At 51.1% G+C, this 26,205-nt stretch overlaps 10 protein-coding genes across 10 annotated transcripts; all 10 read right to left on the reverse strand.

Moving 5' to 3' along the window:
- Window positions 1–219: 219 nt before the first annotated feature.
- Window positions 220–3,898, reverse strand: BDW74DRAFT_89410 (uncharacterized protein). The gene is made up of 7 exons (XM_073734011.1): window positions 3,738–3,898; window positions 3,554–3,646; window positions 3,399–3,484; window positions 2,629–3,299; window positions 2,198–2,571; window positions 2,069–2,148; window positions 220–2,017 (listed from the first exon to the last, which is right to left on the reverse strand). Exons 1-7 carry the CDS (start codon window positions 3,771–3,773, stop codon window positions 787–789), a joined length of 2,571 nt encoding a protein of 856 aa, XP_073579704.1. The 5' UTR covers window positions 3,774–3,898; the 3' UTR covers window positions 220–786.
- A 341-nt stretch (window positions 3,899–4,239) lies between these two features.
- BDW74DRAFT_160926 (uncharacterized protein) lies at window positions 4,240–4,698 on the reverse strand. Its single transcript, XM_073725713.1, has one exon. It carries the CDS (start codon window positions 4,688–4,690, stop codon window positions 4,265–4,267), a length of 426 nt encoding a protein of 141 aa, XP_073579705.1. The 5' UTR covers window positions 4,691–4,698; the 3' UTR covers window positions 4,240–4,264.
- A 5,765-nt stretch (window positions 4,699–10,463) lies between these two features.
- Window positions 10,464–11,273, reverse strand: BDW74DRAFT_89434 (uncharacterized protein). The gene has a single exon (XM_073734013.1). The coding sequence runs from the start codon at window positions 11,128–11,130 to the stop codon at window positions 10,636–10,638; it is 495 nt and encodes a 164-aa protein (XP_073579706.1). The 5' UTR covers window positions 11,131–11,273; the 3' UTR covers window positions 10,464–10,635.
- A 604-nt stretch (window positions 11,274–11,877) lies between these two features.
- BDW74DRAFT_89439 (uncharacterized protein) lies at window positions 11,878–13,098 on the reverse strand. The gene is made up of 2 exons (XM_073734015.1): window positions 12,905–13,098; window positions 11,878–12,833 (listed from the first exon to the last, which is right to left on the reverse strand). The coding sequence occupies exons 1-2, from the start codon at window positions 12,939–12,941 to the stop codon at window positions 12,115–12,117; spliced, it is 756 nt and encodes a 251-aa protein (XP_073579707.1). The 5' UTR covers window positions 12,942–13,098; the 3' UTR covers window positions 11,878–12,114.
- A 162-nt stretch (window positions 13,099–13,260) lies between these two features.
- On the reverse strand, window positions 13,261–13,747 carry BDW74DRAFT_89430 (tetratricopeptide repeat protein). The gene has a single exon (XM_073734012.1). It carries the CDS (start codon window positions 13,599–13,601, stop codon window positions 13,320–13,322), a length of 282 nt encoding a protein of 93 aa, XP_073579708.1. The 5' UTR covers window positions 13,602–13,747; the 3' UTR covers window positions 13,261–13,319.
- Window positions 13,748–16,975, reverse strand: BDW74DRAFT_89437 (uncharacterized protein). The gene is made up of 2 exons (XM_073734014.1): window positions 15,879–16,975; window positions 13,748–15,822 (listed from the first exon to the last, which is right to left on the reverse strand). Exons 1-2 carry the CDS (start codon window positions 16,891–16,893, stop codon window positions 13,895–13,897), a joined length of 2,943 nt encoding a protein of 980 aa, XP_073579709.1. The 5' UTR covers window positions 16,894–16,975; the 3' UTR covers window positions 13,748–13,894.
- A 455-nt stretch (window positions 16,976–17,430) lies between these two features.
- BDW74DRAFT_160934 (SH3 domain protein) lies at window positions 17,431–20,417 on the reverse strand. The gene has a single exon (XM_073725714.1). It carries the CDS (start codon window positions 20,000–20,002, stop codon window positions 17,849–17,851), a length of 2,154 nt encoding a protein of 717 aa, XP_073579710.1. The 5' UTR covers window positions 20,003–20,417; the 3' UTR covers window positions 17,431–17,848.
- A 1,552-nt stretch (window positions 20,418–21,969) lies between these two features.
- BDW74DRAFT_89456 (uncharacterized protein) lies at window positions 21,970–23,522 on the reverse strand. Its single transcript, XM_073734016.1, has 3 exons — window positions 22,635–23,522; window positions 22,295–22,587; window positions 21,970–22,245 (listed from the first exon to the last, which is right to left on the reverse strand). Exons 1-3 carry the CDS (start codon window positions 23,288–23,290, stop codon window positions 22,148–22,150), a joined length of 1,047 nt encoding a protein of 348 aa, XP_073579711.1. The 5' UTR covers window positions 23,291–23,522; the 3' UTR covers window positions 21,970–22,147.
- A 188-nt stretch (window positions 23,523–23,710) lies between these two features.
- On the reverse strand, window positions 23,711–24,474 carry BDW74DRAFT_182316 (uncharacterized protein; the record flags this gene model as incomplete). The annotated part of the gene is made up of 2 exons (XM_073730225.1): window positions 23,711–24,406; window positions 24,460–24,474. The coding sequence occupies 2 exons, from the start codon at window positions 24,472–24,474 to the stop codon at window positions 23,711–23,713; spliced, it is 711 nt and encodes a 236-aa protein (XP_073579712.1).
- Window positions 24,475–25,114: 640 nt separating this feature from the next.
- On the reverse strand, window positions 25,115–25,953 carry ccpA. The gene is made up of 2 exons (XM_073734018.1): window positions 25,803–25,953; window positions 25,115–25,744 (listed from the first exon to the last, which is right to left on the reverse strand). Exons 1-2 carry the CDS (start codon window positions 25,815–25,817, stop codon window positions 25,154–25,156), a joined length of 606 nt encoding a protein of 201 aa, XP_073579713.1. The 5' UTR covers window positions 25,818–25,953; the 3' UTR covers window positions 25,115–25,153.
- Window positions 25,954–26,205: the final 252 nt, after the last annotated feature.

A 26,205-nucleotide genomic window follows, 5' to 3' on the forward strand; every position in this document is an offset into this window, starting at 1 on the left:
AAGACGACGAGGGCGGCGAGGATGTGATGGTTTTCTTTTTGTTCCGGTTTACCCCTTTCGATCTGTGGTTTTTGAGCTGTTTTTCGATCTATCGTGTGTTTTCCTTCTGGTCTCTTCTGTATATAGGTGTCTATACGCTACTCTGCTCGATGGTCGTCTATTTTGGTTACCGAGATGAAATGATATCCGGGCGCGAGAGCCCTCTTCAATCTTATTCGTGCGTTATGGCTGGGTAGAGCTAATGATACAATTCACGACATAATGCCCCCACCTCCACCCCCCGGAATCTTTGAAAGCAGATAGGTCCAAGTTGGCAAGACTCCCTGGTACTAATGCCTTTGATGCCCTACCTACTTCTCGCGTAAGTATATAATACTCGCTGCCTAGGAATAATTTATTCAGTAGTACGGAGGCAACAAAAATGCAACAAGTCAGGCTATTTACAGACAACTATTCACAATGCTTACTGTATGCATGGGGAGGGCATATAGCAAGGGGATACTAAAACTAAAAATTACAAATATAAAACCAAGAACAAATGAATAACAGTAACAAACAGAGATGCTAAGGGACAAAACACAGAGGAAAAAAAATCAAGACTAACACTGCATCAGGATAAGAATATGTATGTAAGGAAAGAGATACAGCTGGAAAAGAAAGGGAGACGACTAGGGGCATGGAATGTTCGTACAAGAATTGGTATTGTATGTACTGTGAGTTGCGGTCTCACTCAAAGCCATCGTTACGCCTTCACCAAGGAAACTAGGCGCAGTTATTGATAAGCACTTAGGAAGAAACATACTTCCCAACAGCGAGCTTCCGTGTCGTCGGGACATCATTCCATTGAGGCTGGGCATTATCCTCATCCGCGAACGGATCTGACCCAGCCGGTCTTGAAGCAGCGCTTATCCCTAGGCGTGACCCGGCATCCGGCGTGCGGACCTCAAACTTCGCCTCGACCTTGCCCTTCTGCGGCCAGCTGTTCGCCGTTGAGAAGCGAACGAGCAGTTTCCCGTCCGATCCACCGCTCACTTCGAACTCAGGAATCCTCCAGATCACTGCAGACTGCTTGCGGCGAAAGACGGCTCCCGTGTTGGGGTACATGACGGCGTTGGTGGCGTGGGCGACTTCTCGGTCTTCCTGGGGGGAAGTGTCCAGGTTGACGGTGAGGACCAAGTTCGTCAGTGTGATTAAGTTTTTAGACGTAGACGAAGCGAATGATGGGTTTAGCGAGTAGAAGATGATCACGCTGGCTTGAAACTCCTCGAGGTTCCACACCGGTTTGAAAATGACTGGACAAAAAGCCGATGTATCTTCAGTACTGATATGCACCTGGTATTTGAAACCGACTGTGGGAGCAGGGCGTGCGATACTGGGAAGCGAAACATCGTATTCGCCCCTCTTATCGTCCGACTGATCCTGCACTTCCCGGATAAAGTTCGGGTTCGCGGCTACCTTCTCTAGGACTTGGAAGTTATTCAGGCGGACTCGGATCTTGTCCGACGTGATATCTTGAACAGCATTGAACGCAAGAGCAAGCTCGCCGACAACGAATGACTTGGTCACCGCGCCCTCTGAAAACCAGGCATTGACTGTCTCGATGATGGACGCATTCAACCCAGGCTCATGCAGTTCGGGATGCGCAACAGGGCCTGAGATACTGTGCAAAGTGTGCGATGAGCGTATTGAAGTTGTGTCGGACATAGCATGTTCATCTGTAGCGTTGCTGATTGAAGCCACATGTCTTCCTGGAGAAGTCGGAGATGTGGGCTCAGAGACGTCGTGAGATGTAGCCAGGTTCGGAACAGCATGCACCGGTGGCGGAGTGCTAGGGATAAAGACGGTGTTGCGGACGTCGCGTCGTCCACGTATCGTGCCTGCATTTCGCCTAATTCCACTTTGCTGCGCTTGAAGACGTAACTGGCTAGCCATGTCATTCATCGCTTGTTGAGCCTGATTTTCGTCTTCAGGAATAGGCTGGTCTCTAATCGTCAGGTTCAGCCCAGACTCCTCATGTCTGCTGAGTTGTTAGCCCCCCTTTATTTTTTATAGAGTTCAGATTACTTACCCAGCTGCCTCGCGCTGCGCCAGAGTGATCTCATCAATAGTCTGCGGTCGTTCAGAGTAACCCTCCGCATCCACTCGAGGCTAGGCAAAGCATTAACTTTAGCGTCTAAGAAGACCTTGGCATACGTACCTCATTTGTGACACCTGTGAGGCCTATCGGGGCGGCGTTTACCTGTGGTGGGAACCCGTTCGTGTCAGGAGCCGCCGGCTGAGGTGGAGGGCTAGGTGAGAAACGACCCCTATCTTCTCGATCATGAGATTCGCTTGGAAGACGAGTGGCTTCAGTGTAGCTGCCTTGTGAGGTGACGGCGGTGTCCGGGCGCTCTGGAGGATCCTCTGGGATCTGCATGTTGTGCGAATCTCCACGCTTGAAAGAGGAGAACGGGCTGCGGTACTTCTTGTCTGATGATGGACCAGAAGGCAGAGCAATACTCTTTCTCCTGTTCATGACCGTACCTAGCCGTCTGAGGCCACCAAATGGCGTCCCGTGCCGAGGCTCCGGGACTAGGGTAGACGTTAGCATACACGCCGAACCGAAAACCCACGATTACAAAAACTCACCCGGAGGCGGCGGCGGTTTTGCGCGCCCGGAACTTGTAGAGCGATGGCTAGCAGCATCATCATGAACGCGGGGGGGAGGTGGAAGAGGCGGTTCCGGAGCCACTGGCGTCGGGGGTGCTGCTACCGGCGTAGGTGAAGACGTTTGCTGTCGAAGCGGCGCAACTGGCCGTCCTCCGTTGATCTTCGCCGCAAAAGTCTTGATCTCATCTGCAGTCTCCACATTGAGGAGGACGTTCAAGCAGCTTTCCGCCGCCTGCCGACAGCGCTCAATCTGATCAGACTCGTGGGTTTCCAGTTGCGTCAGAACATCTCGAAGGTGATTGAGTCGGCTTTCATCCGCCGCCTGAAGCTGCTCGAAAACAAACGGCGCTCTCGATTCCCACTGCTGGCTCACCTCGTGGGCAGCACTCACAGCAGTCGCCAACTTGTCCGCGCCCTTCGGACCCTTCTCCTTGGCCTTTTCTACCTTCTTCTGCGAGTTCTCCACGTTCTTTGCTAGAGCTGTAAGATCATTTTGAACTCCAGGCATGGACGCAAGCTCCTTATTCTTGGTATTGAATTCCCTCAAGGGCCGTTCCACATCCTCATCGATTTTCTGCGCAAACGTCTCATGCGATGTAGCAACCGATTCGACCGAGCTGACAATGCGCTGCCATGGTATTTGGAAGATCCTATCATCATCAACAACATCCATTAGCCTCACAGCACCGCGTAGTGTTACACCGGTACACCGTTTCGAGGGAGAAGCAAGCAAAAGTAGTCAGCCTTACCCTAGGGCAGCTGCATTGTCCAATTGGGGTCGATGGGCGAGTTTCCGTAGCCCCTGCGCATAAGCTTCCTCGATGCGGCGGCGTTCCTGTAGTAGAGACATTGCAAGTTAGACCGTCGCAATCGCAATTGAATGGAACGGGCCAAAAGCACTTACTTGCAGCCAATCCGCGATGTCCGAATTGACCTTGTTGATGACACGGATTCGATCGGATAGCACAGAGGCGGCTTGGTTCGGTTGTAAAGATGCCTATACGGAGAGTAAGAACACTGCCAGATCGTGTCGCATGATGGGTTGGGGTAAGCGGAGAGGGCTTGAGATCGGATCGGGTAGACCGTACCAGCAGGGCTGGATACTCCTGGCGGGAGAGATCCATTGCTTCTCACAGGACACAGCGGGGAAGACGGCCGCTGGAGAGGCGCATAATAGGGATCGAGTAGAGCAAACGAGCGTAGAAATGTTGTTTGGAGACAGGCAGGATAGTGGCAGCGGGCCGAGGAGGGCTTGTTTTCAGGTCTACGGAAGCGGACGGTGATGACGACGGATTCCGAGTCAATACGGGGGAGATGACTCAGCCACAGGGTCGCTCCACGCTAGTCCTAAAGAAGCTAAACACATCCACCCCGGCCGATCATTCAGCCTGTGTACAATCTCGAGTCTTAACTCTTAACCTAGGTAGCCTTCAACTTCTTCATCGCCAATTCACTTTCCAATCTCAATATCCAAAGGATTCTAATACTAAACAAATAGAGCGATTAACAGAATAGTCAAATAAATATACCTAACTATTGCCAAAACTCGCTATGCATAAACTCAGTGGACACCAAAGAGCAAAAACATTCCGTCTCTCAAGTCGAAAACCAGGATTCAGGCAACACTTTGGAGAAAACACCCGGATAATAGTGGAGGGGCATAATCACCTTCGTTCCAATTACCTCCACAATGCTTCAGCAATATCTCAACAATGACATCGTGACCTTCCCGCTCAGCCTCATCCAAGGGTGAGCTTTCACGCTTCCCATCGGGGTGCACGTCGGGTCTTGCTAGTAGCAGCTCCACCACTTCGAGGTAGCCTTCCTTTGCCGCCCATTTCAACATTCTCTGGAAGAAGTTTTCCTGCTCCCCTTCCTCCTCTTTCAGTGGCGAGTCATGTAGTTCCTCAGATGCATCTGGAGATGATATGTCAGCCGGTGGATCGGTAGGCTGCTGCTCAAGCGACTGATCAACCTCGTCCAGGACCATCAGGGCAAACCTTGACAATGTCTCATCAAAGCTGGAAGGATCACTCGACATTTCTGATACCAGTAATTTGACTATTTTGTCGTGTCCTCTCATTGCGACTTCAATCACTTGCTTCGGAGTCAGGAAAGGCCTGGTTGGGGCGCACTCTAGTAGCATCCTTGCGATTTCCATATGCCCCTCCATTGCCGCATAGTAAAGGGGAGGGGGAACGCTGCTATCTTCACAATTGGCGTCAACATATCCAGCCAGCAAGGCTCGTACTGCATCACTAAAGCCATTCTCTGCTGATAGTGATAGTGGTGTACGTCCATGTTCGTCTTTGGTGTTTGGATTCGCGCCATAAGACAGCAGAAGTTTTATCATACCCACAGGACAAAACTTCGTTTCATAACTCGTAGGGAGGCTACTTTGCGTGGACAGGGATAGGGCTGTTTGGCCCCTGTTGTCAACAGCATTTGCATCAGCGCCATGGTCCAGCAGTAGTAGAGCGATTAAAATGACGGGTTATAGGTCCCATAACAAATTAACTATAGCGACTATCAGGGGAGTTTTCCCATGATTGTCGGCACAGTCTGGATCGGCCCCGTAATCTAGCAAAAGCCGAACTGATCCCCCAACATGTGACTCTGCAGCCAAATGGAGCGCAGTTCGGCCGGCAGCATTTCTCTTGCTCAATGAAGTGCCATGTTCAAGAAGAACCCTGGACATTTGCGGTCCTCTGGTGGCTGCTGCCATCAACGGGGTTCTTCCATCTTGATCTTCCAGGTTCGGATCCGCATCGTTTGTAAGGAGGACCCTTAGAACCCCTGGATTATCCCATGAAGCAGCATTGAGGATCGGTATACATTCGTCAGAATCACGACAGTTCACATCAGCTCCCCGCGCCAGAAGCATTCCGATAATTGTAGTACTCCCTCCTCGAACAGCTGATATTAGCGGTTGCTTGATGTCGGAGTCTGATATTGGACCGTTAGGATCGACGCCATTCTCCAACAGTAACCTGACTAGTGCTACATGTCTTCTGCCCGAGGCCATTGACAACCATTTGACGTTAAAGTGCGAGTCTGTTCTAACATCTTTGCAATCTAAGCCTAGGCCCGTATTACATTTCTTCTTTAGAAGAAGCTTGACCACATCTGCATGCCCCGAATAGCATGCGCATGCTAGTGCTGTCGATCCATGGCTCTCCTCGGCGCTGGGGTCAGCACCACAATCCAAAAGCGTACGAACCAAATCAAGGCGACCTAACGCTGCGGCTCTCGTAAGGGGCATCCTTTCGTTAGGAAACCAACTGTTGGAGTTGAGGCCATTGTCAAACAGTATCTTGATATATTTATCGAATCCACCAAGAAGGGCACCATTAAAGACGCACAGAGGGTCCACATTATGGTCCTGCCATAATAGCTTGGCGATGTCTTCATGACCTCTGCTCAGAGCCTGGTAAAGAGGCGAGTCATGCCCATTTTCGCGTTGATGTTGACGCCCATATCCAGCAACTGTCTGACCACAGCTGTCTGACCTGCAGCAGCAGCAGCAACAATAGGAGTCTTACCATATCGGTCCTTCTTATCTGGATCAGCACCATTCTCGCACAATAGGCTGATGACTGCTGTATGCCCGTTTGTGGCAGCTTCCGTCAAGGGCAACTCATGATCAAAGCCCTGGCAGTTTGGTTGGGCTCCCTTTTGAAGCAGCACCTGGATAACTTCCAAATGGCCTCTCCCAGCAGCACATGAAAGAGGAGTCTGACCACTTTTCGATTTCCAATTTGGATCCGCCTGATTTTCAAGCAGCAGCTTCACAAAAGCCATATTTCCGCTCTCAGCACCCAAGGATAGAGGCGTCAGGGATTCTTTTTCAGCGAATGGATCACCGCGCCTAATGAGCGCTTCAACATTAGGATCAGCACCGTATAGCAGCAACAGTCCTACCGCGCTGGTGTGGTCATTCTTCGCAGAAAGCAGAAGGGAATTTGGAACCTCATGGCAAGACCCGCCCTCGAGCTCGACTTGCGCATCTCTTCTGAGCAATAGCTGCATTATTTTCACATGCCCATCTTCAGCAGCATACGACAGGGGAGTTCGGTTATTTTCGTCGAGCCTATCCACAACGACATCTTGCTCAAGCAATCTACGGACGATCGCCTCTTTCCCGCTAGCCGCAGCATACGACAACGGAGCTCGTCCCCGAAAATCCGCAATATCAGGTGTGGCGCCACGGTCCAGCAACGATTGTACCATCTCTTCGCCTCCATGATTACAGGCCCATGTCAAGGGCGTGAAGTGGCCCCGGCGTCTGCCTGAGATATCTGTAGAGGCTAGATTTAGATCAGCACCTTTTCCAATCAGAGATTCCGCCACAGAAATCTTGTTGCTCATAACACCAGGTAAAAGTCGAATAAGATTTTCATGCTCATCTCCTGTACGTTGGATTGCATCAAGAAGAATTTGGAGTATATCTTCATTTCCACCGAATGCTGCATAGTCTAGTGGTGTATAATTTTTACCATCTATCGAGTTTGGACGGGCGCCTTGTTTCAGAAGCATATCGACCAATCTTCGATTGCCTTGTTCTGCGGCTGAAGACAAAGGTGTGCGAAAATCTTTGCCTGGAAGGTCGTAATCAACGCCCTCGCGCAGAAGCAACTGTGCAACACCGTCATGACTAGACATTGCTGCCCAGTGGATAGCGGTCACTCCTCTATCGAACCGACCTCTACTTGGAAAGTTCATTGCGTGAAAGCTCATTGAGTTCAAGTTCTGGGTTTTTGGTATGAGCAGCGCCACAGCTCTCTCATGTCCGTAGTCAGCTGCCCATATCAATGGCGTTCTACCATAATCATCTTCAACATTGGCATCTGCGCCTTCTTTTAATAGATAACATATAGCCGCTTCATAGCCTCCTTCAGCCGCCCAGGATAATGGCGTCCGTAGGTCAGCGTCTTTTGAGTTTGGATCTGCACCCTCATCGAGTAAATAGCGAACAGTTAAATCATGGCCTCTAGTTACTGCCCAGGACAAGGGCGTTCGGAATACACTATCATTCTTTGCAGGGGAGTATCCTAACCGCAGGAAGCGAGGAAGGATAAAATCCAATCCAAAGTAGGCCGCAACATGCAAGCCTGTCATCCCTTCTATGCCTTTCTGCGAATATTCAAAATGATTGTATGCTTCATAGGTGACTGTCATTGGTTGCGTACAAGCGGCCAACTTGGCTTCGTCGCACAGGAGATCAAGAACCATGTCATGATTTGGGGGTTGCAGATAGCAGTGGATATCGCAAAATCTTGCCGCATAGCGATAAAGAGGAAAATCGTCCAGGCGCGACTCATACTCCTCGTCTGATTCACAAAGACCAGTGCTAAAGGTATCGAGCGTGAGGTATGTTAGGCAGGTGGTTGCAATTTGGGACTGCGCTTCTGGGAACCAAGTCTTCCAGGTTTTTTGGAAGTATTCTTGAGTTGTATAATGGACCAAGCGAATGATATTTGTTTCCTCGCTAACTGTAGCTAACCCAGCGCATACAGCAAACATTTCTTGGATATCTGGCATATTCTCCTCGTCGAGCTCGGAATCGCCATCGGTGACAGCTAAGGCATGCTGAAGTTGAAAGACGGTGAGTGGTTCAATTGCGCAGGTAATCCACAGGAGAACATTCGTAGCAAGCCACTGTCGGTCCGGAGATAACTGTTGAATCCGGTCCATAGTTTGGTCGTATGCTTTGCCGAGAATCGCCGACTTTCCATCTTCAGGTCGAGACTCGGTTTGTTTCTGAAACTTCTGCAAGGTGTTTCTTATGGCCCTGGGCGTTACTTTGTCTTCCAGCTCGCCGAGGTAGAGCTGGGCTAGAAGGAACCTATAGCAATAAGCTTTGGGCAACTGCGAGATCATGTAGGACTCACATTCCATCCACAGCCTCGGACATGACAGCTTTTATTTCTACTTGCAGGCTCGGATTTTTCTGAACTGAGTGTGGGAGGGTCCCCATGTGTCCCTGAACATATGATTCAATGTCTTCCTTACTTGCTTGAATCTCCATAACCGGTGTTCTGTCGAAGACTTCCATGATCTGGAGATTTGGCCGAGACGTGACAAGAATGTTTTGTCGGATTTGTTGATTGGAGGCCGAAAAGCTCATCGAGAAGCAATTTCCGTAGGCCGCCTGATTCCGGACATTCATCTAAAGCATCAATCGCAACAAAGACTCTCGAATACATTGCGGCCACGGCGTGCTGTGCGTCTGATATCTCATGCCTTGATGGGCGCGTTCCACTTTGCTTGTGATCTTGAAAGAGCTTTCTGACAACGTCCAGTAGCTGACTCTGTTGAGAAGCCAACTGCATGAGTACATTTAGCAATAGGTCCTCAAGTGCGATTTTCTCCTTGAAGTTGAAATACACGTATGCGACGGCAGTCGTTTTGTCGCCGCTGAATTTGGTTGTAAGATGATCAATGACACTAGACGCCGTGATTGTCTTTCCGGCGCCTGGTATTCCATGACAGAATAACGTTTCTTTTGGGGTATCAATCCATTTCTGAAATTCGGGGGTTCCCAGAAGCCACATGCTAGTACCTGGGTGGCGTCGGCGAATGTAGTCCGTTTGCTTGGTGCCGGAATTGATGTCAGACAGCCATTTGAGTATCTCGTTTCTTTCCTCGTCTTCATGTCTCTGGTTAACTTTCTCAATGGTGGCCTTCTGAGTGAGATTCATTTGCCTGTTCGATGAGTGGTGTTAGCTGCAAATAGCAGAGGTCATTGGCGTCGACAGCCATGGAAAGCCAGGCAGTTGAACTTACATATTCAGTCCACTCAGGAATAGATTAAACGCATTAATCTGGCCCTGCAGCTGGCGCTGAATATCATGCGCAGCCCCAGGATCCCACTTAATTCTTTTCCACACCCGTCGAGGTCGGTTCTTCCCAGCTCCATCATCCCCCATCTGTTGATATCCATCTATGAATGTCTCCAATCCTTACAAGGTCTGACCGCATTGTTGCGAAATATCGTTCAGGTGCTTCTTTTTATCATCAAGTTCATCGTTCGAATCTAGGTCTTCAACCTCGCGGAAGACGTTGGAAAGCAGTTTCACACTACGAGCGCACCAACAGTTAGAAAATATCGCAAGGCTTCGAGTGAGTGGATAGCTTACTCTTCTGAAATGGACTTGAACTCGCTCGGTGCATTGACGAAGCGATTCCGAAGCGAGTTGGCGAGCTGAACCGCGGTCAAAAAGTCACCGATGCTGAAGCCGAAACTCAACTCGGGATGATTGTATTTGCGTATTCTCCATACTCAAGATGATGACAGAAATGCTGAGCAGCGGGGTACAACCTTAAAATGACTGTCATCATCGAAATGAGGGGTTCTGCTTGTCACACAGCATGAGGCTGAGACATGATTTGAGTGGAAGAAGGCTGAGTGCGCAAAAGCGGCAGGGGGGTGTTCTGCGCACCTTTAGATCTCAGTCAAAGCGAGGAAGGTGCCTAATGCTACTGCGAGATGTAATGTTCTTTTGATCGATAGCGTACCCGATCAGGCTTTTTTCCTTCAAGGATGAAGTGAGCAATAAATAGATCTCTCTCCTACTTCGAAACCTCAGTCTTCTTCATGCTTTCGAGATTCAACTATGGGTATCAGAGACAAATGCCGTGGACTACATTATAATCGCTTGAAAAAACAAAGCTTAGAGCTCCCAGCAATTTCTGCATGGTACATAGCCTCAGCGGATACCATAGTTGTCTGTGAAGACACCACTGATCAATAAGATACCAAGTTTCATGCTACGTTGATGTTCAAAAGAACAAAACTGAATCGTTTATAATCAGTATAGAAGACGCGAAAACACAAGATAAGTACATGCGGTCTTATCAGCGCAAAATCAATAAACAAGAACTGAAGAAGTAGGTCAAAGATCTCAACAAATCAAGCAGCAATCCCCACGCGCGTCTTGCCAGCCCTGAAACTACTCGCAATGAGCGGTCCCATCTCGCTCCGACTTACGCAGAAGCATCATAATCCCCACGGTACCGTCCCTCAATAGTAAACGCACTGTCAGAGGAGCAAGCAGCATCACTATCAGTAGTAATAACACCCCCACAAGTCCCATCAATACCAGCACTAATACCCGTGAACGACAGACTCTCGTCCGCCTCGCCGGTCGTCTCGTTCCCATCGGCGTCAACAACGCTGCATGACTCAGGGCTGCCGTCAAAGGCAGAGGTGCACCGGAAGGTGTAGGTGCCGGACCAGCAGTCCGAGGTGATCTTGATGTTGTTGCTGTCACTCATGCAGGGGGAGTATCCGTCGGGGTAGTCGCTGTTGTAGAGGACGTTGCCGTCGCCGTCGATGAGGTTGAAGCCCTCGGAGTAGGAGTTGCCGGAGTTTTGGATGCCGGAGAAGGAGGAGGCTGAGTAGACGAAGTTGATGGTGTTGGAGACGGCCATGCCCGTGGAGGCCAGGGCGCAGAGGGTGATGAAGGACTTGGTGAACATGTTGGATAGTTTGGTATTGTGAGATGGATTTGAGAGGTGGATTGGAATTGTTTGGGATCTGGTTGATGTTGATGTTGAAGAAGTCTGGGGGTTGAAGGGGTATTTATGTCCTAGACGTCTGCATCTAGGTTGCCTTCGGCCTGAACTGGTACAAAGGCGTAGTGACGCAAGCTTTGTCAAGCATCCCACTGAAGATCGAGGTCGAAGTCGAGGTCATTGAAGATACTTACCTCTATAGGAAGGCTCCAGCAGCCAACAGCAGCCCTCCGCATGGGATGTGATTTCTTCAAGTGGACCAGCCTTCCTTGATCAGAGGCCTGGCTCCTGAAGATCTGCAGAGCAATGTGATACAAAAGCGAGCGGCGAGTAATGTCTGCACGGAGTTACCCCGTAGTCGCAAGCATCCCCACGTTTTGGCCCCCAGATTCTGTAGACTTGAGGCTTCCAAGGTTTCCATAGCACTTTGGCCCCCATAAGCTTTGTCAAGTGGACCGGTCAGGCATCCCATCATCCTGCTCGGCGTAAGCTAAGTGGTTCCTGGCGGGAGCTTCGGCATCGGCGTAGCTGCAATAGAGCAGTACAGCCCCTTAGATGGAGCTATATGACGCAAAGGTGGTGCACAAGAAGTGCAACGTTTGAAGCTCTGCACCAATCGATATACCTTTCCTGCCCACGAAATCTTCTGGTATCAGCCATCTAACGTAACGATGGACCCGGACTAGACATGGATCGACTTGTGGCCAAGACCGAGACCGAGACCAACCGGTATAGCCGGCTTGGATCATGTCGGGCCACAGAGGATAGACGTCAACCCGCTGGCATCCCAGAAGTCCTCATTCCGGACTGGTGGAGGACCGCATAGGAAATCGGCAATGTCTCGGACGATGCTCAGGATCCCTAGGGCTGCCAGCTAGACAGAGGGCTGAACATCAAGAAACAATATTCAAAACATTATATTCTCGAAACCAACTCAATCAAACAAATCTACCAAGAGTAGCTCCCCGTATTATGCAATATCCGCCCAACCTCCCCATCCCTCTTCCCCTCAAGCACATCCACCAACGGCCGAACCGAATCCGCCACATCCCTCGCCCCATTCTCCACCCGATTATGCGGACCAAGATTACTCTGCGTGAAGCCAGGGTCATACAAGAAGACCTTCACGCCGTACGGCTCAAACTCAACGACCTGACACGCCGAAACCATATGCAGCGCAGCCTTGCTAGCCCTGTACTGCACCTGCTGCACCTTATACATCGCTGAAGCCGGGTCAAGCCGTTGCGTGATTGATCCCGCACCGCTGGTGATGCTGATGATCCGACGCGACTGCGAAATCGAGCGCTGTAGCAGTGGCGCAAATATACTCGTTACGACTGCTGGACCTGTGGCGTTTGTGTCGAGGGATGTGCGCATCTGCTCGCGGAGGTTCGGTGGTGAGAGCATACATGAGACAGCTGCATTGTTGACCAGTATATCTAGATGTCCGTGGACGGATTGGACATGTTGAGCGGCGGCTTCGATGGTGGCGTCGTTGGTTACGTCGATATGGAGTAGATTGATGGATCCGGATCCGGGGAGGTTCTTGGTGCGGATGGTCTCGATTGCTGCGTGGCCCTTTTCGGGGGATCGGGCGCCCAGGAGGACATGGTATGTGCTCTTTGCTAGGAGTTGGGTTGCGAGTTCGAAGCCGATGCCGTTTGTTGCTGGGGTATCGGTCACTCAGTATGATGATGCTGGAGAAAGACTATGAGAGAGCCGGGGCCGGAATACGTACCACCAGTGATAAGGACGAGAGTCTTGAAGGAAGCCATTGTACCGGATTAATTTGCGGGATACTCTGACTACCTCGAAGTGCAGGTGTCAGTGCATTGTTATTTATAGCGTTTTGGTTTGTATTTGTTGTTTCTCGTGCGCGGAGTTAACACTTAACGGCGAACATCTAACCCCGAGGCCCGGCGAGCTTATCAATCCTGTTGTAAAAAGGGAGCTCGTGGCATGTTCAAATCAATTTGACCGCTGAGCAATAATGAACATGATACAACTGGCAGTGGGATCTTGTGTTAGGCTTCGAAACGAGACGCGCAAGACGGAGCATTTGAGGATCGGAACTGTACAGGGCCCTGTTGTTTGCCATCTTCTTAGAGAAATGCACCTTGTAGTACTGACAGCAGATCTATACTAACCTTGAATTAGAAATCACTGCTATCTTGACGTACAGTAGAATTCAAGGGGCCGGGCGCATGCCATCGTCTTCGGAAACGTTCCATGAAGACGCGCCATTTTGATCCTCTGGCAACTTCCAAGCGGGCCTGCTGTGCTGTTCTCCAGTCTCTAAGAATGCCGGATAAAGATACGGTTTGCCGATGATCCGAGCCTAAAACTTCCCTGCAGAGTTGTACACATTCGTCCATCAGAGTCAAGGCAGCGTCGAGATTTCCAAGTGATTTCCAAGTAATGGCAAGGTTTGCCATACCGGTCAGAGTTTCAGGATGCTGTGGCCCCAGTACACGTTTCCGACTCTCCAGAACCTGCACGTCTAGCTCTTCTGCCTCTTTCTATTGCTTTTGAAAAGAATAATTGCTTGCAAGATTGCCCATACTTATCAAGGTATCAGGATGATTTGGCCCTAGAGTCTGCCTTTGCACCTCCATTGCCTCCAATTGCAGACTTTCTGCTTCCGCCCATTTGCCTTGATTAGAGTATGTTGATCCCAGGTTATTCATGCTATTCAAGGTATTAGGATGCTGCGGGCCCAGTGCCTGTTTTACGTTCTCCATAATCTGCACCTGCAACTCTTCTGCTTCCTTCCACCGTCCTTGATCTGAGTATTGATTGCAAGATTACTCATGCTTGTCAAGGTATCAGGGTGATTTGGACCTAGCACCTGCTTCTGGATCTCAATCACTTGCAGCCCTAGCTTTTCTGCTTCTTGCCAGTTTCCTTTTTTGTAGTCTGTTAATCCCAGAATAGTCATAGTTCCCAGTGTGCTAGGATGGTTTGGCCCTAGCACCCGTGTTTGGATCTGTAGTGCTTCTGCCCCTAACTCTTCTGCTTTCTTCCACTGTCCCTGTTGAGTGTATGTTAATGCAAGAAGAGCCATGCTAGAAAGGGTATCAGGATGACTTAGCCCTAGAACCTGTTTCTGGTTCTCTAGCGTTTGTCTTCCTAGCTCTTCTGCTTCTCTCCACTGCCCTCGGTCCCGGTATATGAAAGTAAGGAGGCTCATCGTATTGAGAGTTTTAGGATGCTGTAATTCTAGCACCTGCTTCTGGGTCTCAGGCACCTGAATCAATAGCTCTTCCGCTTCGTTCCATTGTCCTTGATGCCAGTATGTCATAGCGAGGTCACTCATGGCTGATAGAGTGTATGGGTGTTTATCTCCAGCTTCCCTTAGAAGTATTTCTAGAATGACGCTGAAAAATACTTCTGCGTCATCGTACCTCCCGTCCAAGATCAGGCACTGTCCCACCTTTTGAAGTAGATTGATGTAGCCTTCCTGCTGCTTGCCAAACTCGGTCTCGCGTATCAGTGATATAGTATGAGGCAGGTATTTCCTCCAGAGCTGTCTGTTGGCAGGGCGTTTATTCGGGAAAATCTCATTGAATCTGTCCGCTGCCTTTCGTACATATAGGGAAAATTGCTGTTCCTTCTTCATCCAATTTCGGGTGGCCAGACGTACGAGACGATGGAGGTTTATGTTGCCATTTTCAAGTTGAATATCAACCAAGGAATAGGCACTGAGAAGCCCTAAAGCATCAACCATCTGCAGTTTAGAACCTGGCTGTGGAAGAAAGCTTTGCGGGATATCGCGTGGATCGACACAGGCCATGAGTGACAGATATTCGACTGCAAGTTGATCCAGCTTCTGGATCTGACTGAACGAGATTAGCCAAGTCTTGGCTACAGGATTCTGCATATCATTGTTGTAGCGTTGGTGGTCAGCAAAATCCTTGCTAAGGAGCTCCATAACATCCGTCTCTTGTTCGTTCAAAAGCATCAGGTAATCAGACACTGATATACCTTTTTTGTTGATATACGCAGTAGCCTGGCTGATGGCCAACGGAAGGAAAGTAAGCTGTTCAAGCAAAGCAGTTATTGCCCAAGTATCTTGAAGCAACTCTTTGCGCAGAGACTTTACCAGAAACTCCACCCCGGACTTGTCATCGAATTCGCGAATATGAATCACATCGGAGGATACAAGATCCACTGCTAACTCTCGATTGCGGGTAGTAAAAATGGCATGACCTTGGTTGTTGAAAGGAATATCCATAAATGGTGGAGCGTGATTGCTACCTTTGGTCCACATCTCCATATCATCTGCATTATCGAAGATCAGGAGCCACTTTTCGTCGCTTCGGCTGAGATAGGCTCTGAGATACTCTTTCGCCTCAGCCGGTTTCACAGACGGAGTTCCTACCAGTTGAGCAATAGTCCAGTAGGCCTGTTCAATAGCCTCGTAGCTGGTACACGGGATCCAGAAGATTGAGCATTCAGGCTCTCTATCTCGCATGCGGTAGGCTAGCTCCAGTGCAATCTGGGTCTTCCCTATACCGCCTAATCCGGTGATAGCGAGCTTTCTGGGCCCGCCTGGCATGGAGATTAGGCTCTCTAATTTGCGAATCTCTGCCTGGCGGCCCACGAAATGCGGATTCCTCACAAAAGGGATTATCAGGTGATGATTTCTGCTCGGATCTACCAAGGACAATCAGACATTAAATATTGCAGAACTCCTAACAGACTCAACTCACCTTTGTGGGGTGCAGGCATCCAGTACTCCAAGAGAGCCTTTGCCACCGAGGCTCCGGTCGCTGCTGCATACGACTGCCACAACTTGCTTTTGTGACTGTCGGCGTAGTCACACACCCCCTTAACAATGATACAGGGAATATTGTCCCATACCCCAGCCCCCTCCATCTCAAACGCGATAACATTCTCCTTTCTGACAATTTCATCACGATGCTGTCCAGACTTCATAACCACGTCGGCTGATGCAACTGGTCCAATATGTATAGAGGTTGACATAGCTTCCAAGCTCTCCCGACATCGGATGTATTGACCTTTATCACAACCAAGGTCGTCACAGTCCTTCCCCAATGCCTCTTCACAGATCTTATCAGGCGCATCTTCAGAACAGGAACAAGTAGCAGGGGAAGCACGATTGTGATGTTTATGAGGATAGGAAGCCTTGAAAAGAACATCATTAACCCTCGGACGAGTCCACTTCGCTGCACCTTGCTGGAGAACATAAAAATGCCGTTGCGCCTGCTCCTGAAGTTCCTCGCGGGACTTCTCGGCGCGAAGGCCATTCAGAAGAGCCCGAATTTCACGACCTGGCCTGCCCAGGGTGTCCTTGAAGCCCGTCTTCCGCTGTAGGCCACCCGGGTACTGTCTGCCAAAGTCATATTCAATCACGGAGTCACTGATGATCACGTCGCCGAGGAATATCTCTTGATAATCTGGAGGTGGCGGGGCACATCCGCAGATACCAACCACCAAAGCCAGCCGCACACCAGTGTAGCTCATTTGTAGGCTGGAGGCAACACTTGCTGCGCTTCCTTTGCCCATGCCTGGCATGTAGCATAGAACCACATCATGCTTGCCCATCCTTCCATTTATGTATGCATTCGCGTCGCCTTGCTGTTTGCCATAATGTTTTCCAAGCCGATCGTAGGTTTCGTCAAACAGAGCTTCAACGGCGTCAGCCTCGAGAGGAAGGGCGCAGATGATCGCGATCGCAAAAGTGCTTCGGCTTGTCGGTCGCATTTCAGCGACAAGTCGCAGATTTCTCCGGAGAACTTATAATGGAGCTTTCGACCAATTCTTCTCTGTTGAGTTTTGATGAAAACGCCTAAAGATGAGGAGGAAGCAGAGCTGAAGTGGGAGAGCTGAGGCAGTTTTGTTCATAGCCTCGCGCCTGTACTTACCAATCACAGTTGATATAGCCGCCCAGGGGAGGCAGCGCGGAGACTAGGCTCACATCGTTTGATCGAAGCAGCCAGCAATGAGTATACTCCTTAGTAAGGGCACGACCGGCAAGGATAAGTAGATAATTGACATGGCCCAATTCAAGTCAGACTGTGGTGGAGAACGGGATGCCCTCCCGGCCTGGGTTGGGAAACAGCCTCCACCGTTGTACGTCTTTGCCAACAGGAAGGCACGTGCCAAGCGGACATTGTCGTACAAAACGTGACCTAGGTCGCCCAGCGACCAACTCCGTATTTGAAGAGTCTTGAGTGGTAGGGCGGTTGTGAAGGCACTGTCTACGTACCAAGCAGCTAATGCACAGACATACTCATAGTGGTCAAGAAAAAGTAGATAGAATTGGCTAAAGTAGATAAACACATGCTGTGTAACTGTAATGGCGTACAGAAAATCCGACAGACATTGAAATAGGGTATAGCCTGTTAACGTTAAATAGACATATGCTCACAGGGCTTCTTCAGCGAGGCAGAGGAAGCTAGGAAGATGATAGACTCATATCTCTGGAGCTTGCTTTTCGTTGAACAGAGAAGCGTGGTAAAACGTCAACACCGTAAATGATGGAAGTCAAGGCGGAAGGTTCGGGTAATGATGGGTTAATGAAAAGAAGTAGAATGAAAAAGCTGTGGAGGTTCTGGGTTCCACAAGAGTCGAGTACTAGGACAGTGAAGTGCGCGTTATTATTGAATTATCCGGTACCAATTGCTGATTTTGACCGGTCGGTGATCTGATCAGGGAATCATGCATCACTGGACAGAGAGGGCGCAGGGTTTGTAGGAATTGCTGGGAGTGCACTAGTGGGTGGCGGCGCAGACGGGGCGGCCAGAGGACTTGGAATGGGAGCAATGGGGCCGGGGCCTCGAGGATGTTGCAGAGCACCTCCGGTGCTGTTGCTTCGCTGACGTTGGTTTGCCGCTGGTATCTCCGGTCTTTGCAAGCCGGGAAGTCCGTACGGACCGGGACTCATCGAGCGTGGCGGCGCCTGTCGAGGTCCCGGAGAATGTGACCTTGGGACTGTAGGGAAGTGAGCGGGAGACATCGGACGTTGAGGTCGACCATGCGGGGGAGGTGGTCCATAGGGATTTTGCGCAGGTGATCTAGGACGCGAAGAAGGCGAACTGGGCCTGCCGCCATCGCCGGGATAGAAGCGCGGTGATTGCGGCATACGTCCAGGCGGACCCATCATAGGGGAGCCCGGAGCACCGGGAGGTCCTGGAGGGCCAGGCGGGCCAGGAGGAGGTCCACGAGGGCCAGGACCTGGACCAGCTCCAGGTGGAGGCCTTGCACGGGGCTTGACTGGACGGGCTGATAGACAAGAACGAGGGACGACTCCTTGTTGGGAACGGTCGAGTCTAACGCAGAGAGCCCAACCATCGTCATATTCGTGCAGGAGCCTTACAAGTTGACCGCCACGAAGTTCCAATTCATCCTCCATTGATGGGGTGAAATCCATCTGAACGCGATGAACATTGATAGGCGCGGCAGGGCCGGGGCCAGAAGGAGGAGCCACAGCGGCGCCCACGGCGGGGTCTACCACATTAGAGTTGGGAGCTGTAGGAGCAGGAATAGACGATGCTTCCGAATCGGAGGTTCCTGGGCGACTAGCCGCGTCCATATCAGTGCCATGAGCGGCAGCGGTAGCGGTAGCGGTAGCACCAACAGCGACCGCGGCCGTTGCGGCAGCAACGTTGGTCGACTCATTGCCTACAGGAACAGTAGGCGACACGGGCTCCGGGGTGTTGGGAACAGCAGGGGAGTCAGGTAAAGGAACGGCGGCGGCGGCAGCTGTAGCAGAAGGCCAAGCAGCCGGCATAGCCACTGAAGATACTGGAGGAACCGGCGAAATAGGAGACGGGCCGTCTACCTGATGACCTGCAGTAGAAGGACGAGAATGAACTTCCGCCTGGCTACCGAATGGGTTGACAGGATCGCCGAATGGATCACGGCCGCTGATACCTGACTGCGGGGTCTGGGGCGGAGAGTTTCCAGTGAGGTTGCGCGAGACGGCGGCGGCTGATCCAAGGGCGCCAGCGGCACTAACTGCGGACACGGGAGTGATACCACCTTGAATGGGAGTCAAGTCGGGAGCGAACTGAGTGACCGGGCGAACATTGAGCTGAGGCGCGATGTGTTGCGCCATAGGCTGTGGAGCGGGAGCCGGAGCCGGAGCTGGCGAAGGCTCTTGCAGAGAAGGTGCGGTGTAAACTGGAGAAGACTTTTCGTTGAAAGGCGGCGCATTGTTCTCTTCCAGCCCTTGGCCTCGCTGCTGCTTCTTCTTCTTCTTCCATATGAAAAAGAAGATCAAACCGGCAATTAATCCAACACCGAGGATTACTCCAATTGCAATGCCTGCCTTGGCACCCGAAGAGATGCCGGAGTCAACAGCAGCCGCGCTAGATCCTGTAGCGGTCGACTGGTCAGCGATGTAAGTGGAAGTGGCGCTGCCATCAGACTCCGTGGCACTGGTCGTGATTGTCGACAAAGTAGTCTGGACGGTTGATGTCGCGTCGGTGTCGGTGGTGGGGTCAGCCGTGCTAGTCGTCGCTTCAGTAGGCTCCACGATCGAAGTCGTGGTGGTGCGAGTAGGCGATTCCGTTGTGGTCGTTTCATCATCTTCGGTCTCGGTTGCTGTGGCAGTCGCAGTGGCCGACGATTCTTCTTCGGTGGATGATCGGGTTTGGTGGACGGGCGCACCGACACCGACATTATTGGTAGTCTTGGTGGCGGTCTCGGTCTCGGTAGCCTCAGTAGTGTCGTCCTGTCCTTGAGTAGAGTATCCGCCTATCGCGCCAGTGAAGGTCGGCTCTGCCGTAACATAAACAGTAACTCCATCAGGATTGGGATCACGCTGCTCAAGGTGAACCTTGTGCTCGTGATGGTGTGCGTGGACCATAATGTGTAGTGTTGTGGATAATACCACGTCCGCCGCTAATACACTGTCCCTGGCTGTCAGGCAAGAGGCATATGCTCGGCGATATCAAGTAGGTCGAGTCCTTATTTCGGCTTTGTGCGGGTACGTTTGAGATGCGATCGGAGACGAGTCGAGAGCGAGCGAGGCTGGTAGATATCGTGCGCACCCTCTAGGCCGTATAGTTTAAGCGTGAGGCGCGTTAGGAGTGAAAAGGGCGCAAGCGCGTTAAGGAATGTGCAAGGTGGTGGGAAAGAACGGAAGTATTCGTATACTCGGCGACGGCTGGGGTCGACCGAAGAGGATAAAAGAATGACAACGAGCTTCCAGGCCGCGAAGATTCGAAATAAAGAACGAAAGAGACGCAGGGGTCCCGTGAGAAAGGAAGGAGAGACCTCAAAGGCTGGGCTGAGTGAGATGAAGAGAGGAGAGTCTGTGATGACAAGTGGGAGACGATTGTGATTGAGGGACAGTGACCGGTATTTACCTAAGTTTAATGAGCTCAGAGCCAGTGGCCAATGAGAGACTGACATTGGTGGGATTGGCGGGGGTAGATTACGGTTCCTGGTACCGGTCGCTGTAAAGTAAACACGCCTCCACGAGGGTCTGTCTCTCTTTGCTTATTCCCCAGCCTCACTCACCGTGATCAATCATCATGCCCACAGGTCAGAATTTGCAGAGATTTCATCATTCAATCTGCGCTATTTCAGGAAACGAATACTCCCTGAACAACAAAGGCACGGCAATGTCCAGCATCAAATCTCCCGTTCGTCCCACTTGCCCTGATGAACCATGAATAATGGTTCCTAAAGTGCTGGATCAGGGGTAATCGCCATTGTCCAAGTTATGGTGAATGACGGACCGTGGCTCAGACATCCAAGAAGTCCAGATTCACTGTGATTCGGTCTGAAGAAGAAACCAAGAATTATGCCAACAATAATACAGCTCCATAAGGTGGTATTGTCTAGCGCTCACTGCTGATCGCTTCCCGGCTATCCCGCGCTGCAGGCGTTGCGAGCTGAGCGACTGCGGACACACTCATTTCCTTTGCTCGAGGGCAATTTGCGACAATTCGCCTTTAGATTGTCACGGGGTGTTATGGGCCCGTTGGTCGCGGATTATGCACTCAGCCTTGCCAGCGCTCTTATAACGAAAGATTAAAGATGTCACCCCATCCGCTTAGGGCCGACTTGAAACAACCCGTCACCACTCGGCCCATTTCTTTCGGCTACAACGGCTTAACCCTCATCCACTGCTCCGCTCGAGGTTCGAGGAGTTCGAGAAGCTCGAGCTTGAAACATATCAAAGTCGAACTGTTTCTGTTTATTGCCGGTCAAGCTTGAGCAAATCTTGACCACGTTGATTAAAGCTACCCTGCAAGAGCGTTGAGCATTGGAGGCTTGTACAGCAGACAGCAAGATCTGGTTTCACGACTGATGCAGACTGCGACAGGAGTTTACAGATCATCTGCGACAGATGCGCGCTGCGGTCGGGAAACAAAGCTCTCTGGCCCGCTATCGAAGCTTGTCCTACCTAAGATTCTTCCAGTCAGATTCCGTGATCGAATCCGAGGCCGTCCCCCGCAACTGGACCAAACCAGGTAAAGTTGTCGAGCATCTGCTGCCAAAGGCTGGGATCAAAAGAGTCGACCGACTGAAGCCACATGTCCATGTTTCCAGGGAAACCCGCTGGTTGCAAAATAGCCTGCTGAGCCTCATGTGAGTTCGGTTCGTGATCTTGTGAGGTACCTGGCCCATGCTTGCCAGGGGCGTCATTTCCAGCAGATCTCGACCGAGGACGCCTGCTGGCGTTGCTTTTTGACCTCTGCAACTAAGCCAGCATGTTTGCGATCACGTCGCTCGAGCTAATCCAGAAACTCTCTTTTCCATCGTCAGGCGCGAGCTCTCTGAACTTCTCCATGATAGCGGCGCCTATATTATGAATTCTCTTCTTGTCCATCCCAATGGCTCGGTTTTCATCTTGATGAAAGAATATACTCAGTTTGGCCAGAATGAGTAAGCAATACCATATCGTGGCATATGCCGATGCAGAAAGATGAGCTGCAACTGACACCGGAGCCGCCAGGAAAGTGTCCACGACATAATGCGCGGACCCCATGAAGGGCTCAAGTTAGTTCATCTCCTGGAGCTTGAACACATATTGCTGCCCACCCAGCGCTTGACCTATTATCAATGCCGCTGTCCCTCCGATCTCGATGCGAAACTGCCCTGGTAACTGTTAGATTCTGGCGCATTCGAGTTGGGCCGGGCGACTTACAGTCTTTGCATGTATTACTGTCAAGCGACGGTAACGAGTTCGTCGTTAGCTCTTGTTGCTGTGATCTAAGTTCTGTGACCTCTTGCCAAATGGAGGGCCCATAGGAAACTGAAAGCAGGTGACGGCGCTCTTCGTCAAAGAGTAGCTGGCTCCGGCGCACAAGGACGTGGGCGTCTATATATGTCTTGAGCATTGCGTCTGTCGGGCAATCGGCCCTTTCAGCCAAAGCTTCCGCGCATTGGCTGACCCACGGCGTATGCCGCATATAGAGCTGCCGCCGGAACAGCGACGATCTGTACACCGTCAGCGAACGGCTTAACATGAGAATAGAGTCTCGTACATTGAACAAAGATAATAACATCCTAGCAGAGCGCGCTGATAAGCAGAACATTGAGCGGGCTGATTTCCCCTTCCTTGTCGGCAAGCACCTAGATTGGTATGGTCATGGTCCGATTCCTTCCCATCGACCGGAATGGTCTGCATCCTAAATCCGTGCTGCCTAGCAAGCCCTAGGTCTGCCACAATCATAACGGCCATCTGGAGCAGCATATACATCTGCGTATGGTAGCTTCTCCAGTGATAATGGTACCAAGCTGCGTGCACGAGTAAGCCCATCAGGAGGTCCATATCCCGATCGAGATTCACGACGAGACGGGTTGCAATTTCCTTTCGGACAAGGCTCTCTAATTTCTCTTGCGCTGCCGGGTCATGCTCCATGGACGCAGTCAACACGCACAGTAGAAGGAACGGGTGCTCTTTTTGGAAAGTCTGAATGTCTCCTTCGTGTTCTCGTGGAATGATCACGAAGGGGAAGTGCGGTTGTTTCTGGTCAATGTATTTCTTAAGAAGAGCTGTTGTTTGATCGGGGTCGATTATCTTATCGATCTCGCTGATTGTGTCCTGGACATGTTCTTTTCCATTCCTCTCATCTTTGCCCTGGTTGTTTGTATCGCTAGAGGCTGGAGTATTGGCAGCAGTGCTAGGGCTCCCGCGCATCTCAGCAGGGAAGACACAAGCCGGATGGCCAAGGCGCGTGCAACGCTGACACCCTGATCCACCAGCAATAGGAACACATTTGACTTTGTGTCTGACGCAGCGAGTGCATGCGTATCGCTTGGGCGGTTGGCGTCAATACACCATGGTTGCTGTGGATGAGAAAGAGAAAGAGAGTGAGAGAGAAGAGACGGAGACAAGTCGGGTTCGGGATCGGAGTCGGAGTCGGAGTCGGAGTCAGTAAAGTATTCACTACCTACGGCTACCATAGGCTTTAATTATAATATTGGGAGAACAAACAATCATAATCGAGATTCTTTGATACACTTTAACTCCTAACAAAGACAAAACGACTCTAGGCTTCTATCCAAACGCCAGCTCAAACCCAGAATCAACAAACCAAGCAACCTACGGTAAACCAATCTACCTCCCCAAAAGCCCCATCCTCCTCCGCTGCCACCTCCCAACCACAGCCCCAATCGCACCCTTCGAATTCGCCGTCGTCGTACTATTCGCGAACGACACCATCGTCCCATTAGTCGCTCCATGCTGCAACTCAGGACGAGGAGGACGCGGCAAACTCCCATCCACACAATCAACCTTAACAAAGACCTCCCCGATCCCCAAATAATCCTCACTCCGGTGTACACATTTACTCCTCCCGCCCATACCCGCACCAACCCCAAATTCCCGCTGAATAAGCGGGGTATCGCTATTATCGCAGCCGGGTTTCTCGAATAGCCGCACTGTGCACACTTCTAGGTTGGGCGCGTGGCTGTTGTTGCTAGCGCGGGGGGTGTGCGGGGTGTAAGAGGCGAGGGAGGTATTGTTGTTGTGTGAGTTTGTGTCCGGCACGATCAGCTCGAATGAGACGTAGTCGACTTCGTCGTAGAAGCCTAGTGGTAATGGGACGGGGACGCCTTGGCATATGCCTGTGCGGATGGTCATCCCGACTGTGAATTCTTCGGCGAGGGAGGGGTTGGGGTCGTCGTTGAGGTCGTCTGTGGTTGAGCTGTAGGGGGTCGTGGGACATGAGGGGGTGAATTTTATGAGGATGCGGGTTGTTCGGACGGCGTGTGTGGCTGGTGTGAGGAGGGTGAGAGTGAGGAAGGGGAGGGCCTGGGATTTAGTTAGTGTTTGCAGATGGTGAAGAGGAATTGAAAAGAACGTACAGTTGTCCAGTGCATCTTGGTGGTTGAGTGGGTTGTGAGTATGGAATGAAGTGATAGCTGAGTAGAGGAAGGTATAGGTAGAGAAGATATAGAGTACTATAGAGTAGTGGTTTGATAAGAACGGTGGTCAGAGCTGGAGTTTATCTCAGAGAGACTTCAAGAGAATCAGAGTGGTTGATAGTTTCCTCAGCTTCCGGGAAGCTAAATGCATTTTATACTTCTTGCTCCCGTGGAGAGAAAGGACCCGCCACCATGTGCCTCGCACAAGCGCGTACAGATGGCTGGGAGGAACGCTACTCTCAATACCGCGACACGGAGTCGTGACTCTACACGCCGAAGCACGGTTTGTCCTTATGCTCGTGAGGCTTGAGCATGGGACGCTTGAGCCTCGAAAACGCGAGTTGCCTCCGAGAAGTATGCAAATCACGGTGCTGGACATTCCAGTCGGTCGGCGGCCTCGTCCGTGCAGATTGCAACTCGTGGATCAGTGGGGTGTATTTACTCTTGTTCATTCTTGGTATGGTATGGAATGTGAGGTCTGTGAGTTACATGCTATTGGGAGAAGGGGAGCAAGTCGTAAGGTGGTCTGGAGGTATGGTTGAGTGAAATCAAAGATTTTGCATTATTACTAGTCTAAAAGAAGTGTACTACAGAATGAAGACCCCAACCCAGTCTAGTCAATGTACCCTAGCCCTTACAGGGGCAGACCACCAAGAAAACCTCCCAGGCCTCCCAAAGCCCCAGGGCCGACCGCGGGAGCCTGAGCCTGGGCTTCGCGGTTCTTCGCACCTTCAGCCTCCTCGTGGCCCTCGTCTTCATCCTCACCTCCGTCCTCATGCTTCTTTGGACCGTGCTCCTCGTGGTCCTCATGCTCATGGCCCTTATCCTTCTTATCCTCACAGAACAACTTCACCGAAACTCTTTCCCCAAAGTAGTCGTCCCGAATACAAGGCGTCTTGTCCTCATGCTCCCCAGGGAAGAGCGGAATCACGGTGATTGGGAGGCCAACGCATTCGTCATTGGAGTAAACACCAACAGCGTGGCAGATAGACGTCGTGTCCTTGGTGATGGGCGTCGCGGCAAACGAGTACGCGTCGATCTCGAAGGAGTGCTTGGCAGGCATCTGGGTGCAGGTATCCTCGGTAGCGACGGTGTCCTCGGAGTCCTTGACGCTGTCGTGGGGCGCTTCGCCGTTGTTGCAGCCCTCATGGAAGCTGAGTTCGACGGTTGCGACGCCGTAGCCGTAGACGGCGGGGGCTAGGGTTATGGCGGAGGCGAGGAGGAGCTGGATGTTGTACACTGGTTAGTTGGTGCGATGGTAGTGATGAAGCTGAGAAACTCACGTTAGAGAAATGCATCTTGGCTGGTGTTTAGGCAGGTTGGGGTGACTTGGGTTGGGCTGAGGATGTTGTAAAGGAGTGTGGGTGAGTTGGTAATCCTGCAGTGGAGAACGGACAAAGGCGTGATGGCCTATTTATGTCCTTTTTTGCCATAGGAGCTGTCGGTACGTCGAAGGGTGTAGCGACGCTTGAGGCCCCATCATGGATTCTTCTGCCTTGGTCAGGTGGTGAAGGAATGAAGGACAGGCATTAGTTGAATGGAGACAGGATAGAGCCCTGAATACTCCCCTTCTACTCCGTAGGCTCCTCGGAGTCCCTGTAGTGCGGAAAAGTCTTGCGGAAACTACCTAGGGTAAGGGAATGTGAAGGAGAGATGATTAAGGAATGTTGCAGGGCTTGGGTTAAG

This window comes from Aspergillus multicolor, assembly GCF_047715735.1.
Source record: "Aspergillus multicolor strain CBS 133.54 unplaced genomic scaffold BDW74scaffold_34, whole genome shotgun sequence".
NCBI lineage: Eukaryota > Fungi > Ascomycota > Eurotiomycetes > Eurotiales > Aspergillaceae > Aspergillus > Aspergillus multicolor.